The sequence below is a fragment of the Erinaceus europaeus genome, chromosome 3 (genome assembly GCF_950295315.1).
Source record: "Erinaceus europaeus chromosome 3, mEriEur2.1, whole genome shotgun sequence".
Classification (NCBI taxonomy): domain Eukaryota; kingdom Metazoa; phylum Chordata; class Mammalia; order Eulipotyphla; family Erinaceidae; genus Erinaceus; species Erinaceus europaeus.
In genome coordinates, this window is record NC_080164.1 from 176,723,846 (window position 1) to 176,742,373 (window position 18,528).

At 42.8% G+C, this 18,528-nt stretch overlaps 1 protein-coding gene across 9 annotated transcripts in view; it reads left to right on the forward strand.

The window, feature by feature from the left end:
* LDB2 (LIM domain binding 2) overlaps window positions 1-18,528 on the forward strand; it is a 436,562-nt gene that overhangs the window by 170,564 nt on the left and 247,470 nt on the right. For all 9 annotated transcript variants that reach the window (XM_060188311.1, XM_060188312.1, XM_016185912.2 and 6 more), the window contains one exon: window positions 2,489-2,591. In XM_060188311.1, the coding sequence (XP_060044294.1) occupies window positions 2,489-2,591 (103 nt within the window). The remainder of the gene's footprint in view (window positions 1-2,488; window positions 2,592-18,528) is intronic.

The following is an 18,528-nucleotide window of genomic DNA, read 5'->3' on the forward strand; positions in this document are numbered from 1 at the left end:
GAGGAGAGGGAGGGGAAGGGAGAGAGACTACCGCACTGGCACTGAAACTTCCTCCAGAGCAGAGGCCAGTCATGTGCATGACACAGTAGGTGCACTCACTGTCCACGTGAATTGTTTGGCCAGCCCCTAACGCTTTCCTTCATATAGAAAAATATAGAGGAGAGCAAATACAATCAGAGACATACCACCACCCTGGGGTTCCCTAATGCCATGACATCCCATGTGGTACCAGCATCAGAACTTGGACCTCACAGGGAGAGGCTCAAACATACCCAGTGGACATACCCAGTTCTGAAGTCAGAACTCCCTCCTCTGCACCCCAAAAAAACTTCTGGTCCATAATCCCAGAGGGGGTAAATTATAAGTGAAAATGACCAGAGGGCTCTGAACTCTAATTCCTCTAGGACCTGAAGCATCTGTCACCAGGAATCCTGTTTTTATACCATCACTAAAAAAAAAAGGGAAGTTAGTCTGGAAAACAAGCCAGACAGGGTTTCTCTTATCTGAGACAGAAGAGGAAGAAAGGACAGATTCTCAGAAGCAGTAATAGGCATGGGTGTGGCTTAGAAAGGAAGATAAGGCAGGAATATATATTTTTAAAAAGTGGGTAGGGGGTCGGGCGGTGGCGCAGTGGGTTAAGCACATGTGGCACAAAGCACAGAAACCGGCTTAAGGATCCCGGTTCAAGCCCCCGGCTCCCCACCTGCAGGGGAGTCGCTTCACAGGCAGTGAAGCAGGTCTGCAGGTGTCTGTCTTTCTCTCCCCCTCTCTGTCTTCCCCTCCTCTCTCCATTTCTCTCTGTCCTATCCAACAGAGAACAACATCAATAATGGCAATAATAATAACCACAAGGAGGCTACAACAACAAGGGCAACAAAAGGGGGAAAAAATGGCCTCCAGGAGCGGTGGATTCATGGTGCAGACACCGAGCCCAGCAATAACCCTGGAGGAAAAAAAAATGGGTAGAGAGAGAGACTGACAGATGCCATATTGGTAACCTGAGAGAACTACTGCAGTTCCTTATATCCCTATCATTTTATAATTTTGTAAATAGATATTAAATCACTAATACAATTTTTTTTAAATATTGATGATGGGGGAGTCGGGCGGTAGCATAGCGGGTTAAGCACACATGGTGCAAAGCACAAGGACCAGAATATGTATCCCAGTTCAAACCCCCGGCTCCCCACCTGCAGGAGAGTGGCTTCACAAGTGGGGAAGCAGGTCTGTAGGTGTCTGTCTTTCCCCTTCTCTGTCTTCCCCTCCTCTCTCCATTTCTCTCTCTCCTATCCAACAACAACAATAATAATTATAACAATAAAACAACAAGGCAACAAAAGGGAATAAATAATAATAAAAATCTGTAAAAAAATATATTGATGATGACTACAGGGAGTGGTAGGAATCCCCTTTAGTAACTGGTAACCCTGATGGAAAAAAAGAAAAGCAAGGTTAAAATGTAACCATTCTTAGGTGGAAAGAATACTCACCAGGTAGTGTGTATGCCTTGTTATGCTCAGTCCAGATTCAAGCCTTAGCACCACACAGAAGTCCCAGCAAGCCACAGCACTCGTGGAAGCTTCTACTCTCCTCTCCTCTCCTCCCTTTCCCTCTTTCCTCCTCACCTCTCCCCTCCCCTCCTCTCCTTCTCCTCTTCCTCTTCCTTCTTCCTCCTCCTCCTCTGTCTCTCTAAATGAATCTCTCTCTCTCTTTAAATGAAAAAGCAACCTAGCCCCCACCTATAGTGATGAAATAATGCTGCAGGTATCTGACTTTCTCTTTCCCCCTCTTTCTCCCCCTTCCTTCTCAATTTCTATCTGTCTCTACCCAACAAACCGTCCAACAAATAGATAAAATGCTAAAAATAATGAGTTACTGCTTTCAGTCCAGAAGAAAACTTCCCATGCATATCACAGTTGCCCAGATATAACCCCATCTGCCTACACCCCCCCCCAGACAGCAGTGTTTATGTATCTCTGAGTGACGCAACCTGTATTCTAGCACACTGGCATATGCTCAGATGTGCGCGAAGTGAGGCTGTAAGCCTGCAGACCTCTTCTTGAATATGCTATCTGGTGAAGATGTCCTTGCCTTAATCTACTTGTCATGGTGTGATTTTTGTCTGTGAAACTGAACTCCTAGTAGAAAAAAGAGGGAAAACAAGATGTATTTTTTTTTCATTAAATACAAATGTTTCTGTTAAAAAGAAAAAAAAAAGGCATTGTGTTCTCTTGTACATTTATTAAATCCTCCTGCAAATAAGTCCTCAAATAGATCCTTGAGAATTAATTTTCATTAATTTTCTGCTAACTCGAATTAGAATTCTATGTCCAATGGAGGTAATCAATTTGTCCCACACTCCATTCTAGGATATCCACACGCATATGCCAAGTCTCAGGCGAGTAGGCACTGGGTTTGTCTTTCCTTCCACGTCTTTTAGGTTTTCCCGCTCTGGCCTGTTCACTAAACCATCTCTCTCCCTCCACAGGACAGTGACAACCTCTGGTGGGACGCATTTGCCACGGAATTTTTTGAAGACGATGCCACGTTAACCCTCTCCTTTTGTCTGGAAGATGGACCAAAGCGATACAGTAAGGAAGAGGCTTATTGTTTTCTGATACCACTTCTCTGGGCGTCGTGGCGGCAAAACCTGCAGCGGTCTTAGAGTAGAACAGTTTGTCAGTTAAGGTCTCTGTCCTGACAATGTCCCTGCGTCTGATCAGAGGACCACCACCCACTGTCACCAGGTGGTGACCCTGCTTGAGCTGGAGAGTGAGAGTTTTGATTCTTTTGATTCTTCGAACGAGGTTTAGAATGTTTGGCCACTTGCCCATTTCAAGAGCAAGGAAAAAAAAAAAAAAACCAAGACACCCAGTGCTAAGTTGAAGCTGATTGGTTGGAGGACTTTTGTTCATCTCTTGCCCAAACCAGAGCAAGTGCTCAGCTCTGGCTTAGGGTGGTGCTGGGAATTGAACCTGGGGCTTTTGATACCTCATGCATGAAAGTCTTTTGCTTAACCACTATGCCACTACGCTGTTTCCCCACCCCAATATATATTTTTACATATATATATATGTAGGAATACAAAGAAGAAAAAAATCCTTCCCACTCCCTGTCCCAGCTTCCCGTCCCTAGTTCCCTCTTATCCATGGTCTCAGGTTTTTATTTGATAAGCATTCCTTTTTCTCTTGAGGGTTAGCCACAGCTGCTTTGAATATCCAGTCTGGGTTTAGTATTGGCAGGATTGTAGTTCCTTGTCTTTCTGGTGAGTGAGAGCTGTGGACAGATCCTGGAATTTGGAGCCTGTGCTATCTTGGGTAACAGTTGATTGGCCCTGATGAGGTGTTAATAGCTCTCAGAGGTCAGATACCTCAGAGCAGAAGCAATGAACTCTGGGCAGGGGGCGGGGTCAGAAGGAGGTGTGTTTGAAGGCTTCAGAGTTGCCTATGGATGTGGGTCCCCTCAGAGGGACCCCAAAGTCACAACCAGGGAGATGATGATGGATCTGTAACAGTGCGGACAAAGGAGTGAACCCAGAACACTGGCCAATGGATGGATGATCGGATTTGGGCTCTAAGGTACAAGTTTGTGTATGCTTAAAAAAAGTGGAGGTGGGGGTGCTTTAGAGCACTTGGAGGTACTGATTCTTTGCAGGATGAGGACACCCTCTGCTAGTGCATGCATTTTTCAATAGTGGTCCACTGGGAAAACAGGACCTCTTGGCCCTCTATCCAAGTGTTGCAGGAATCTCTCTCTCTCTTTCTCTCTCTCCATCTTCCTCTCTGTCTATAATTGCATTTATTCTTTTATCTTTTTAAAAATAAATATATGGGAGTCGGGCAGTAGCACAGCGGGTTGAGCACATGTGGCGTGAAGCTCAAGGACCGGAGTAAAGATCCCGGTTTGAGCCCCCGGATCCCCACCTGCAGGGGAGTCACTTCAAAAGCGGTGAAGCAGGTCTGCAGGTCTCTTTCTCTCCCCCTCTCTGTCTTCCCTTTCTCTCTTCATGTCTCTCTGTCTTATCCAACAACAATGATATCAATAACAACAATAATAACTACAACAATAAAACAACAAGGGCAACAAAAGGAAATAAATAAATATTTACAAAATAAATAAATAAATATACTTTTTATTATTAGACAGAGACAGAGAGAAATTGAAGGAGAAATGGAGATAAAGAGAGACAGAGAGACACCTGCGGCCCTACTTCACCACTTGTAAAGTATTCCCCCACTGCAGGTGGGGGGCTGGGGGCTTGAATTCAGATCCCTGTGGCTCCTTGTACGTAACTGGGTATGCCGCTGCTTGACCCTCTAAAGATACAGTTTTTAAAGCCCATACTAATAAACAGATTCTTCTGAACCAGCAACGTAGCTCAGTTGGGTAGTGTATTTGCTTTCTCAAGTATGTGACCCAGGTTCAAGCCCAGATCTCTGCAAACTGAAGGCAGCTACAGTGCTGTGATGTCTTTTTCTCTGCCTCTCCCTTTCTGTCTCTTCAGCTGTAAAGCCCCTGTAATGCTAAGCAAAAAAGAAAAAAAAAAAAACAGCAGATTCTGAATTTTCCCTCTGGCCAGTTCTCACCCCAACATCACTGGAGGTGTAAGGCATCATGGAGTCTGCTTAAGATCTTCGAACCACAGACAAGAGCGGATGCTTGCCTATCAGGCATTGCTGTCCAGGTTTCTTTGTTTCACTGAGCCAAAATATTTCCTGCACGCAGGAGAGAAACCCCGATGATTGACAGCCTGAAGCTCAGTCTCATCAGCTGCTTGGCTGTCAGCCTGGTGCTTTGCACGCTGGCTGATGTGCAGGCTAGCGGCAGCTGATTGACAGCCTGGGACCCAGAGACAGGGAAGATGAAGCCTGCTTAGTGAATGCTGTTTATACAGCAAGACTTTGGCTCAGTGCTGCCACCTTAACCCATGCTGGTCCAGGCTGCTGGTTGGTGTCAGATCTGCAAGGCACTGCCAGCCTCTGGCTGAAGGTGACAACTCTTCTTGCAGACAGCCTGGGGAGCTGAGAGTTTTGCACTTCTGAGAAAGAAAATAAATGTGCATTTGTATGTATAAGAAAAAGAATCTCTCCCCCAGTTACTGTCTCTCCTTCTCAGCCTCCATAGTACTCCTGATCAGGTTTACTTAACCCCCACCAGCAAAAGATTTGCTTCCTCCTTCTAAGACCTCTATGTATTCAGTAGATCCCTCTGACTCCAGGAGACCCCGTCTCTCAACTACCATAAATCCTATAATATGTGTCTAAGTATCTATTAGTTGCCTCTCACCTCCTGTGGGAATGCTGTCCCCATGTGGACAAGAGCTCCTCCTCCCCCTTATTTTATTTATTTATTTATTTGTTTATTTATTTTTTGCTGCATTCTCCAAGTCACATCCTGGAACTTTCACATAGTATTTTCTCAATCAATATTCATTGAGAGGCAGAGTAACTGAATGAATAAAATGTTGCCATCACCAAAGAAAGCAGGCCCATTATCAATATCTTTTTTTTTTCAACCAGAAGAACTGAATACCAGCAGCTTGACTAAATTTAGGATGTGATCTGATCTACTTTGTCGTTGTTGTTGCCTTCAAGGTTATCGCCCCTATAGGCAGGATGCTTCACAAGTGGTGAAGCTGGTGGGGTTAAGTGTGGGCACTCCAAACCCACTGCTTCTGGAGGCCATTTATTTCCATGTTATTGGATAGGACAGAGAGAGAAATTGAGAGAGGAAGGAGAGATAGATGATAGACCGACAGATAGATAGATAGACAGACAGACAGACAGACATTTGCAAACCTGCTTCATCACTTGTGAAGCATCCTCCCTACAGGTGGGGAGCAGGGGGCTTGAACCTGGATTCTTACACTGGTCCTTACACTTAGTACTATGTGTGCTCAACCTGGTGCACCACCACCGGGCCTCTTAATTTTTTTTTTTTAAACATTTAATAGTCACATGTTTTTAAATTTTATTTTATTTTATTTTAATGAGAGAGAGAAAAAAAAAAGAGACAGAAGTAAAGATCAGAGTACAGCTCAGCTCTGGCTTACAGGAAACAGATTTTCATGGAAAGGTGTGTAGTTCCAAGAGGGCTTTGGATCTTATGATTGTATTGAAACCCAACTTGGCCTCTCACTTCCTTTTTGATTTAGGCTAAGTTACTTTCTAAATATCATCAGCCTTATCAGAAAAGTGAGGAAATCTGTTTGAGGAGGTGAATGTAATGTTCTCAGGGTTGCCAGCACCTTGAAAATATTCCCAAAAGAACTGCTGTTGGGTGATTGAATTCATTTTGCCATTCTTTTGCTGGGCCCAGCGCCTACATGGCAAATCTACTCTCCTAGGGGCTCTTCCTTCCTTCTTCCTTCCTTCCTTCCTGCCTGCCTGCCTGCCTGCCTTCTTTCCTTCTTTCTTTTTTTTCCCTTCATTTGGTAGGACAGTGAGAAATTGAGAGGGAAGGGGGAGCTAGAAAGCTAGAGAGACAGAAAGACTGCAATACTTGCTTTGCCACTTGTGAATCTTCCCTACCCCACCCCCTGCCCCTATAGGTGGGGTGCAAGGACTTGAACCCAGGTCCTTGGGTGTGGCAATGTGCTGCTTAACCAGGTGTGCCTCTTCCAGGCCCTTAGGTGACTGAACTCAAATAAAATGATTGTGGATCCTAGGTTGAAACCCAGGACAACTCAGACAGAATTGTCAGTTAGTCCTTTAACTATGATTCATAATTTTAGAGTTGGTGGGGCCTTTTTTTTCCCCCTTTCTTTCTTTTTTAATCATCTGCTTGCTATTTCATCACAATTGCCACATTCAGTCTGGAACAAGAATTTCTGGCATGAGCGCATACCTTCACAGTCATTCTAGCCAAAGACTATTTATTCTTTACCCCTGTGGGAGAAGCTATGTTCCCTGAAAACGAGGAACATCTTACCCTCATATATGAAATGGTTTTAAAACCTGCCATTGCTCTCAATGCTATTATTTTCTTCTCTTTTTCTCAGTCATCAACTTTCATTAGACAGTTTGGCCAATCATAAATGAACTCTCTTTGGGACCATTTCTACACTTTCACATTCTTTTTACATTTTCTTTCCCAACTCTTTCCTTCTTTCTTTCTTTCTTTCTTTCTTTTTTTTTTGTTCCAAAAACTCTGATTGCACTGCAATATTGGCTAAGTCCTTCAATTTTGTCTTGTAATATGTGTTCTGATGTGTTGTGTTCCCTGAAGGTAGAGAGATTCTATGAGACCAAAGAGTTTCCCTTTCTCTGGTTCCTGTGTCTCTCCTGTGTATTATCATCATGCTCTGCCCAGCTGTGTTTTTTACCAAGCTCATTTCTATAGGAATTCGGAAAGTGTTTGGCCCTCACTCTGCTGCTTTCTCTTTCTCTGGCACCAAATCATATGATTAAATAGATGTTTCTGGGAAAGTCATTCCTTACATGTACACGTAAGACCTTTTGAAATTAGACTTAATAGTGACTGTAGTGTGAACATGGCCATTAAACAAAAGACACCCACAGAGAGCTTATATTGAAGTGCAGGGGAAGAAGGGGTTTCTGAGGCTGAGCTGTGTGTGTGTGTGTGTGTGTGTGTGTGTGTGTGTGTGTGTGTGTGTCCATCCTATGAATGACATTTCTAATCGTCCATTAGAGAGCTGGGAAAACAGGTTCTAGTAGCCATGAGGTCCCCTAAGAGCTGTGCAGTGCATCTCTATGATTTGTCTTTTTATTTTTACCAGAGTACTGCCTTTATTGGCTGCTGAGGATTGATTTGCCTCGGACATGAACATATTTTGGCATAACCATTAAGCTATCTCCCCAGCCCCTTTCTTTCCTTGCTTAACTTCCTTTCTCCTTCTTCTCCTTCTCCTCCTCCTCCTCCTCCTCCTCCTCTTTCTCCTCCTTTCTTTCTTTCCCTCCTCCTATTCTAACCAGAGCACAGATCAGTTCTAGCTTATGGTGGTGCAGGGCACTGAGCCTAGGACTTCAGAAACTCAGGGGAAAAAAATGTGTGTGTGTGTGTGTGTGTGTGTGTGTGTGTGTGTGTTTGTGTGTGTGTGTGTGTGTTGTTGAGGTGGTCTGGTGTCGGGCTGCACCGTGGAGAAGAGAGCGGACGTCCAGAGCAACGGGGTACACAAATCTTTATTATAGGATGGGGGGGGGGTTTGGTTCGGACCACGTGGAGCCAGCCGGCAATGGCCGACCACGGGGGGAGAGCAGGGAGCTAGACCTCAGAGAGGGAGAGCTGAGAGCCCAGAGAGGGGGGGGGGGGTGAGGGGGCTTTTTATTGGGCGACAACCAGAGGTGCCGTGTAGGGCCAGGATTGGTTGAAGGGGGCAATGCTAGGGTTTTGCGAGGGTGTCGTGTAGGGCCAGGATTGGTTGAAGGGGCAATGCTAGGACCTGGGGGCGGAGACTGCATCAGAATAACTCCTCAGCAACATATGTGTGTGTGTGTGTGTGTGTGTGTGTGTGTGTGTGTGTGTGTGTGTGTGTGTGTGTGTGTCTAAATATTCCTTATCCATTTCTTTTTAAATTTAAGGATTTGGAACCACAGAGACTCCTTTGGAATGTGGGCTGCACCACTGCTATGCACTGGAGTGTGTTCATTAAACTAGATTCTTGGTTTATTTATCAGTACAGAGCTCAGCTCTGTTCACTGATTGTGCTGTTATTCAAACATGAGGCCCCTTCCATACAAGTCCTGTGTACAACTGCTGTGCTGGCTCTCGGCCCTCTAAACTAGGTCAGCCTCAGACTCTTCATATGTAGCATCAAGGTACGAAAACTGCCAATGTCACAGGGCGCTTACGAAGACAAATTAAGGTTTAAGAACAAGTAACCTTATTTAGCTCAGGGGTACCTATAAGAGGCACACAGCAAATACTTCCTGCAGGAGGAAAGAAAGAGACAAATGACTGAAGGAGAGAATGAGTTAAATCTATGATCTGCCAGTGACTTGGAATTAAAACAAAGGATCCTCACTCCCATTACTTACTTATTTCTTTCTGCACAAGGCAAGAAAAATTTTGGCATGAGGCAAATTCACATCAGGCCTTCTTTCTACCTGGAAACCTTAAGGATTTAATGACCTATCACAGAGAAAACACTAGTAGTATTGACAAAAGATGATGTTCAAAACCAGAAACAGCTTCCATCCGTTTCGAATGGTGACATCTATGCCAAAGAGAGCAAAGGCGTGACTACAGTGCTCCAAGTAAAAAGCACCATTGGATCTTTATCATGTGTTGGTCACTATGCTGGGTAATTATTTCTTGTTTACTGATGGCCCGGTGAAAACGGATGAAAATGGCATTCAGCATGTATTTTGGAGACAAGAATGCAGCTCCTCAGGGGAATCCTTGATGGTTACTTACTGGATCATGTTGGCGTTGGCACATACCTTTGCCTCAGCTCATTGTGGAGAATGGTTGTTCATTTTTCTTTGCACAGTTAGTGCTTCGGTTTCTAGTTGTCCTCACCCTCTGAAGTTGTGATTTTTCTTTTTTCTTTCTTTCTTTTTTTTTTTTTTTTGTGAGAGCCTCTTTGCAGCTGCTGTCTTTATTGGTTGGCAAGATTTGCAGTAAGCAGGGTTAGAAGGAAGGCACTTGATCCTACCTTCAATCTTCGATCCACTCAGTAAGGAAATCACATGTTCTTAGCCAGACATTGTTAGAGTGAAGCACTTGTTTGAGTTCAAGGCAGTTCATAACCAATTTTCTTCACTTTTTAAAAATTTCATTTTATTTAAAATGTTTACCTTGAATTAAGCTAAGTAAGTCCCCCACCCACCCACACACACACATCCCAATAACCTTGTGGCATTAATAGAAAAGCTGAGACTAGTTTAAAAAACAATTCTTGAGAGGCTGAGCAGTGACACTCCTACGTAAGCGCACATAGTACTAAGCACAAGAACGCAAACAAGGATCCGGATTTGAACCCACAGCTCCACACCTGCAGGAGCCATGCTTCACAAGTGGTAAAGCAGGTCTGCAGGTATTGGTCTTTCTCTCTCCCTCTCTATCTCCCCCTCCTCTCTCAGTTTCTCTCTGTACTTTCCAATAAAATGGGGGGAAAATGTCCTTCAGGAACAGTGGATCCATAGTGCTGGTACTAAGCCCCAGTGATAATAACCCTGGAGGCAAATATATATATATATACATGTATGTGTATGTGTATATGTATATATAGATATATATTTGAGAAACAACCCAACAAAGAAAGAGGAACTGAGAGAATCCTGAAGGGGGAAAAAGCAAGGGATCGTTTCCCATTTGTGGTTTTCAAATTGATGATCTCAAGATCTGCAAATCGGCTATAACAATAGATAGAGCAGGCACTCCATTCTCTCATCACTAATAAATACCACACTAATGATCACATGAGATAATGGACAGAAAAGTGCTCTGAATAAATTTAAAGTGCTATCCAAGTCGAAGGAGTGATTACCGCCATGCTTCTAATGGGTTCTTAGGATTTGGTAACTCTGTTTTCCACTTGTAAGTCAAGCTGCTAAGAAATCTGGGATGGCTGATGGGTCTTTTCTCATGGAGTTTAAATTCATTGTCAGAGAAGTTGATGTGAGCAAGTCAGGTCTGTGAGTGTTGTTAACAGCCTCGTTGGGAGTTATGAATGAGGTAGCAACCAGAAAATGGACCCTATCTTTGAGTTATCTGTGAAATCCTGGCACATGGACTCCCTGACTCTTGATTTCATAAAATATAATCCTAAATCTCTAGCCTTCCTTTGGATGTCATCTCGGTGGAAACACTTGCTTGTTTATTTAGCCTTTCTCAACAACTTTCGTGTGTCATCTTTCTCTGCCCGGGTGAGAAAAACAATGAGCAGAAACTCTGGCCTGAGAGCTGCTATAGGTCTGTGAGCTACTCTTCTTGGGTTTGGCTATTAGCAGATGGTATCCAGATGTTTTCAAATAGATTGCCTTTGCTTCTGTTTATGAATCTGTTTTTGTTTTTAATACCTTTATGTATTTATTTATTAGATACAGAAAGAGAGAAATGGAAACAGGAAGGGAGTTAGAGAGGAGGAGAGACACCTACAGTCCTGCTTCACCACTCATGAAGCTTTCCTCCTGCAGATGGGGACCAGGGGCATGAACCCCGGTCCTTGTGTGCCATAATGTGAGTGCTTATCCAGGTGCACCACCACCTGGCCACTAAATCAGTTCTTTTTTTTTTTTTAGAAGTCTGTTATTTTTTTAAATATTTATTTGTTTATTTATTCATTTTTCCTTTTTGTTGCCCTTGTTTTTTTTTATTGTTATAGTTATTATTGTTGTTATTGATGTTGTCATTGTTGGACAGAAGAGAGAGAAATGGAGAGAGGAGGAGGAGACAGAGAGGGGGAGAGAAATATAGACACCTGCAGACCCGCTTCACCGCCTGTGAAGCGACTCCCCTGTAGGTGGGGAGCCGGGGTCTCGAACCAGGATCCTTACACAGGTCCTTGCGCTTTGCAACACCTGCCCTTAACCCGCTGCGCTACCGCTCGACTCCCACTGAATCGGTTCTTAATAATGCCTATCACCTGGAACATGATGGCAGAGGAGGACTCAGTGGAGGTTAAGTTGTTATGTGGACTATTTTATTTCACTGTTGACTGTAAACCATTAATGCTCCAATAAAGAAATTTAAAAATAATAATGCTTACCATCTTAATATTAAACTTTCAGTTGTAACACTGACCATTACTTTTTTGGTTAAGTAAAGCATTTTTAAGAATCAGCATTAAGGTGAGATCTGTAGAGTAACACCTTTGCATAGTACTGGTTTGTGGTGCTCTATTTCAATGTGCTGGACTCTCCACACACAAGCCGTGTATAGCTTAGCCTTCACTCTTGATTATGCTTTTCCTGTTGTGGATATACCTCCTTTATGCAAATAGGGAAAAGGGTTTGTTGAAGGCAGGTTGCATTAACATGTGTCTTCTGCTATATTAAGTAACAGGTGAATTTCATTAAGCAGAGGTTGCGTGACAAAAAGCACCTACCAGGGTGTGTTTCATTATTTGTTGTTTAATCCCTACGGCTATATCAGCATATGTGAATTAAGGAGTTCACAGAACTCGGTGCTTTTGTGCATTTTGTTTGTATTATTCAATCCAAGAGCACGAGCCTCACACCATCATTATGGTGTGCTTGTTACTTGTACCATATTAGTGCTTTCCCACTTGGTGCTAACTGCTGGCTGTAATATACTCTCTGATGAGAAATTCCTTGATAGAATGTGTAACTTTGACTTATCAAGTCAGGAGGTTTTGAAATTGACAGAATTTTACACTAATCGTCATTTTGAAGCTCTCTTAAAGGAGGAGGTAAGGTTACATGGGAACACTGTAATTAGTTACTCCCTTTTAATGAGCTCTACATATTATCTTGACTGAAAGAAAGAAAGAAAGAAAGAAAGAAAGAAAGAAAGAAAGAAAGAAAGAAAGAAAGAAAGAAAGAAAGAAAGAAAGAGGAAGAAAGGAAGGAAGAAAGGAAGGGAAACTCACTATATTTTATCCCATAACCATTTTAAACTTACTTTTTTAGTTTAATTTTTAAATTATCTTTATTAATTGGATAGAGATAGTCAGAAATCAAGAGGAAAGGGGTATATAAAGAAGAAGAGAGACAGAGAGACACTTGCAGCCCTGCTTCACCACTTGCAAAGCTTTCCCCCTGCTGGTAGGGACTGGGGGCTCGAACCCAGGTCCTTGTACATTGCAACACTAGTGCTCTGCCAGGTGCGCCACTACCCAGCAATGTTCCATAAACTTTTCTAAAACTAAACATATACATCTTACTTAACTTTTGCCCTTGGATGAGTTTAGTTGTTAGCTGATAGTTTTACTTACTTTGAAAAAGAAAAAAAATACATTGTTTGCTATTAAGCATTAAGAAAAAAAAAAAAAGAGAGAGAGAGAGAGAGTAACAGTCAACTTTTTCAAGGTTGTGTGAATAAGGTAACTTAATGTTCCAAGGCTTATTTTCTTCTCTTCAGTAGGATCATATGAGAAATGGGAAACATTGTTTGACAGATTGGATAAATAAACTGCTAATTATAGCTTTAATCGTTCTCCACACTTCTAGACTTCATATCTGAATATATTCCCTAGAAAATGCTTTCAGTCTTAGAGCTCTATTATTTTTTTTCTTTTAGAGATGGGCCCAAAGTCAGTAATTATGAGAATTATTATTCAGGTTCACAGCAGTGCAGCCGGTATTTTTCACTTGATAATTACCTTGTTAAATGAATGTCAGACCAGTGCCATTCCTTATTTAAGAAAATGGTCCACCAGCCTGGTGTAAGCAAGTCCAGCTGTTGAAATATCACAAGATTTATTAAACCCTGGTTCATCTTCAGCACTAGCTCACTGGCATTAGTTCCAGAAGTTCCGAGACATGATGGAATTCACACTAGATGTTGGTGGTATCTTTTTTCTAGGACCTGCTCCCTCTCTGGGAAGTCCATGTTTCCACCATGTTCTTTCTACTTTAGTTCTGGACTGTGGGACCCTCAGGCACCTGTGAACTGGGCTGCTTCAGAGGAGGATGGGAAGATAATTCCTCCAGGGAAACGGGGAATGCATAGGTTTCTGTTGTACTGTATTCTCTGATTTTAAATTCAATGTTATTACTTCTTTCCCCCTTCGAAAGAAAAAGAATAGAGCACGACCTTCTAATATTAAGTCATGGTTCTGTCCTAAAGAGGTGCTTTTACAGATTCCAGTTTGGGGTGCAAAATAAGTGGTAATGTTTCCATGATACTGTAAATTCACACACACACACACACACACACACACACAGAATCAGATACTTGGGCAGATCTTTCTCTCCTCCTCCCCCTCCCTCTCCCCTTCCCCTCCCCTTCCCCTCCCCTCCCCCTCCCTCTCCCTCTCAACATTTACCAAATGCAACCAATAATAACTTTCTGGTTGGGGCCAGGCAGCAGTGCACCAGGTTAAGTGCACATAGAGTGGCAAAGTACAGACCAGCATAAGGATCCCGGTTCGAGCCCCCGGCTCCCCATCTGCAGGGGGTTCGCTTTGCATGCAGTGAAGCAGGTCTGCAGGTATCTATCTTTCTCTCTACCTCTCTATCCCACCCCACCCCCTCAATTTCTCTCTGTCCTATCCAGCAACAACAACAATAACAGCAATAAGAACCATGGCCACCAATAAGAAAAAAATGGCCACCAGGAGCACTGAACTCCTTGTGCAGGCACCAAGCCCCTAGCAATAACCCTGGAGGCAAATAAGCAAATAAATAAATAAATAAATAACCTGGATTGGGTGAGTTTAAAGGACAAGCATTTAAAAGACAAGCATGCTGATAATAATCTAAGCTAATTCTTCTGTAAATGAAGATCTCTAGTGAGCTCCTTGGGAGAGAGCACTGTGATTCTACCCTGAAGGTGATGGACAGAGAAGAGAGAAGACCCATAGCTCCCAGTTGCTGAAGGGACTGAAGATTGTTTCTCCTTCTGTCCTACTGTGAGTCAAGGAACAGGTGTTCCAATGCACACCTGCACTGGGGAGACAGCAAAGCATACAGAGCTCAGCCTTCCACCATAAACACTCCTCTTGTGGACACTTAACCACCCCAAGATTTTCAGAACAGTTTTATTTTTCAAATATGGATTTATTTCTTTCTATCAACCTGGGCTTCACTGCTCAAGGCCACTTGTGCAGATTGAAAGAGAGAAACAGGGGAATTGGGCAGTAGCCCAGAGGGTTAAGTGCACATGGCGAAAAGCACAAGGACCTGCTTAAGGATCCTGGTTCAAGCCCCCAGCTTCCACCTGCAGGGAAGTCTCTTCCCAGGCAGTGAAGCAGGTCTGCAGGTCTGTCTCTCTCCCTCTCTGTCATCCCCTCCTCTCTCCATTTCTCTCTGTTCTAACAACAATGACATCAATAACAACAACAATAATAACTACAACAATAAAACAACAAGGGCAACAAAAGTAAAAATAAATAAATAAATAAATAAAAATTTTTTAAAAGAAAGAGAGGAACAGAAATGGTAGAAGGTAGGGAAGGGTCCCATGAGACTTCTTGGTGCAGTGGGCATTGGCTCAGAACTGAGTAGTGTGCATGGCAAAACAACACACTGTTCAGGTAAGCTATCTTGCCAGCCTTCAAGTACATATCAGAGAGAGAGAGAAAGAGAGAGAGAGAGGAAGAGAGAGATGGAGAGGGAAAGGGGGAGGGGAAAGGGGAGGGAGAGAGAGAGAGGGAGCAATCAAAATACTGTTCAGCTCAGGTTTATGGCAGTGTGAAGCACTGACCCTTCCGTCTTAAGCATCTGTGTCCTGTGCTCTAGTATTCTGTACAATGTCCCCAGCCAATTATGATGGTTTTATTTATACTGTTTTAAATGTATTATTTATTTAATGGAAGAGAGATACAGAATACAAGATAGAGAGAGAGACCCAGAGCACTGCTCAACTTTGGCTTATGGTGGTACAGAGAATTAAACCTGGAACTTCAGAGCCCTGGACATGAAACGTTTTTGAATAACCACTATGCTGTCTCCCTAATTCTTAGAATGACTTTGAATGTGACCCTTCTAGATGAAACAATAAGAAAAACAATCGATTCCTTTGCTCTGGGACCTGGTACCCATCCCCTGCCCCCATCCACGCCTCCTAGAAACAGCACATGAGGAATGATTAGTTCTCAATGGCAACTATGAACGCTTGGCATATTTTTTTTCTCATCACAGTTAAGCGTGGATTGCTTAAACCCCTCCAACGCTGCCACTACTGAGCTGACATTTATAAATTTTCTTCCTCGGCTCAGTATGGGAGCCTCCGTATGTCTTCCACAATAACTATCTATGTTTTCAGAGAATCTAAAGATTTATTTCCTTCCAAGTCCTTGTTGCTAGCATTTTCTCCAAGCCTCCCAAACTGCCAAGAGATGAACTTCAATTTAGAGGAGCTGTTACATTTGTCATTGGGAATTTGCTAAACTTTGGATAAATTTGAAGATTTATGATTATTCCCCATAGGTCCACCAGAGCATCGGAGACTCTCTCTGAACCTTACAGAGTTCACACTTAGCTTCTTCTCCACTCTTCTAAGTAAGCAAGTTCTTAAATCTATGCAGAATCCCTGCCTGGGCTTGCGGCCTCTGTCCCTAATGCTGCCTGAGCACAGGCAGGGACTCGGAGACTCCTATTCTGGCCCTGTGCTGTGAAATTCACATGCCCTGTCTGTATCTCCACAATGATCCTTCTCTAGAAGACTGGAAACAACCCAACAATTTATTTATTTGCAATTCCAATGCATCTATTTTTTTTTCATTTTAGCAGATTTCTTAACTTCCTCTTTTCACTACATTCTTTTTTATTAGAGACCAAATAATGACAACAAGACTGTAAGATAACAGGGGTACAATTCCACACAGTTCCCACCACCAGAGTTCAGTGTCCCATCCCTTTAATTGGAAGTTTCCCTATTCTTTTTATTTTATTTTATTTTATTTTTATTTAAAAAATAGAAATATTAGCAAGACCATAGGATAAAAGGGTACAATTCCACACAGTTCCCACCACCAGAACTCCCTATCCCATCCCATCCCCTGATAGCTTTCCTATTCTTTAACCCTCTGGGAGTATGGACCCAGGATCATTATGGGGTGCAGAAGGTGGGAGATCTGGTTTCTGTAATTTCTTTTCCATTGAACATGGATATTGGAAGGTCAATCCATACTCCCAGCCTGTCTCTCTTTCCCTCATGGAGCAGGGCTATGGGTACCCTAGGCTCCGGGACACATTGGTGGGGTCGTCTGCCCAAGGAAGTCCAGTTGGCATCATGGTAACCTGTGGAACCTGGTGGCTGAAAGAAAGAGTTAACTATAAAGCAGAACAAGTTGTTGACTAATCATAAACCTAAAGGCTGGAATATTGCAGATGAAGATCTGGGGTCTCTGTTTTGAAAGGAGTTAGTAGGCCTATTTCAGTTGTATCCAAAGGGTCCATGACTATACTACTTTTTTCCTGAGCCTGACTTCTTATATACAGGTGGACCCAAGTTGTTGTCTGGGGAGATGAAGTCATGGCTGGAAAAAGAGCTAGAAAGCTGCATCAGTGAAGAGAGTAGCTCCCAAATATGGGAAAGGTGTATAATTATTCTTGACTGTAAACCCCATTGATTTGATCTGATCTGAGGCCCATAATCAGCATAGGAGCCTGTGTGAACTCTTCATCCCTGTAGGTTAGAGCTTGAAAAATGTGGTCATAAGTAGGAATATTCCAAGCTGCCCCAATTTCAGGACCCATCTTTCTTGGGTGGTAGATAGAGTATGTCATCCTGTCTCCCTTCAGAAGATGGAACATTCTCTACTGTTACTGGTTCACATTGAGGGAAAGGTCCTATGGGGACCCACAAAAGGGTCTATTGTGTTGTTCCTGATGGAGATGACCAGTGACAATGGAGAGAGGGATCTATTCATGGTCTAGGCCCATCAGGTTTGTATGGGAATCCCAGGACTCCCCAACTAGGGCCCCAGCTGATGGGGTGGCCTGATAGTGACTAAAGAGTCATAAAGTATGCCAGTCTCTTGCCCTTATTCAGCTTTTGCAGTCCTTGCTTTGATAAGGCTAGCTTTGGAGTGAGTGAGAGAACTGTCACAGGAAGTAGGTGAAGATGGTATCTAAGTCTAAGTAGAAACTATTTCATCAGAAACTTTATGGTATCTTTTTAGGTCTTCTTGCTTGCTTCCTTTATTGACTCACTGCAGACTATTGTGCACTTTTGCTTTCAGGTCTATATTTTGCCCTAATTTATGGATACATGTGAACATATGCTCTATCTCATGTGACCTGGTCTATTTCTAAGTTTGGGATCTTTGTTAGGAAGTGAACCACCCAAAATGGAATTAGAGAATCCTAAGAGAAAGGATAGGTCTCACTGGAGTAATGAGGCTGAAGGGTTGACATTCCATGTCTGACATCTCTGGACACAGTCTGAAGTGCAGCATGCTGAGGTGGTACTCATTACATTGATTAGGTTCGGATAAGCAGATGCTGTATCAATTGGTATGACTTGAGAGAAGCATGAAGGAAAGTGAGCCCCACCCTAAAAGTTCCAGGACTGGGAGATGTATAGGCTTTATTGAGGAAGTGGGAGGTTCCTGCTGTCTTAGGGTTTAAGAAGGTAATAGATAGTTATTGCTATAATCAAATTATTTGGCAGTTGGGTTAACTTTGAAGATCCTATTGTTAGGATTTTCTGTATCATACACAACATCACCATAATTTATGTCCTTTGACATAATTTATATATAGCTGTGTCTTATAAAGTAACTTATAAAGTAACTCCACCGGTTGCTTCTGTTCCCCCTGGTCTAAGCTTTTAGGAGAGTCAACATTTCAAAGAACAAGTCATTACTAGAAATGTATTAACAATTTGAGCCCACTGTTAAAATTCAGTCTGATTACATGTTTGATGTCTTAAGTGCTTAGACTGAAGGGACATATACTTAACCTATGGTCTGTGCATTAAAATGTTTGAGAAATT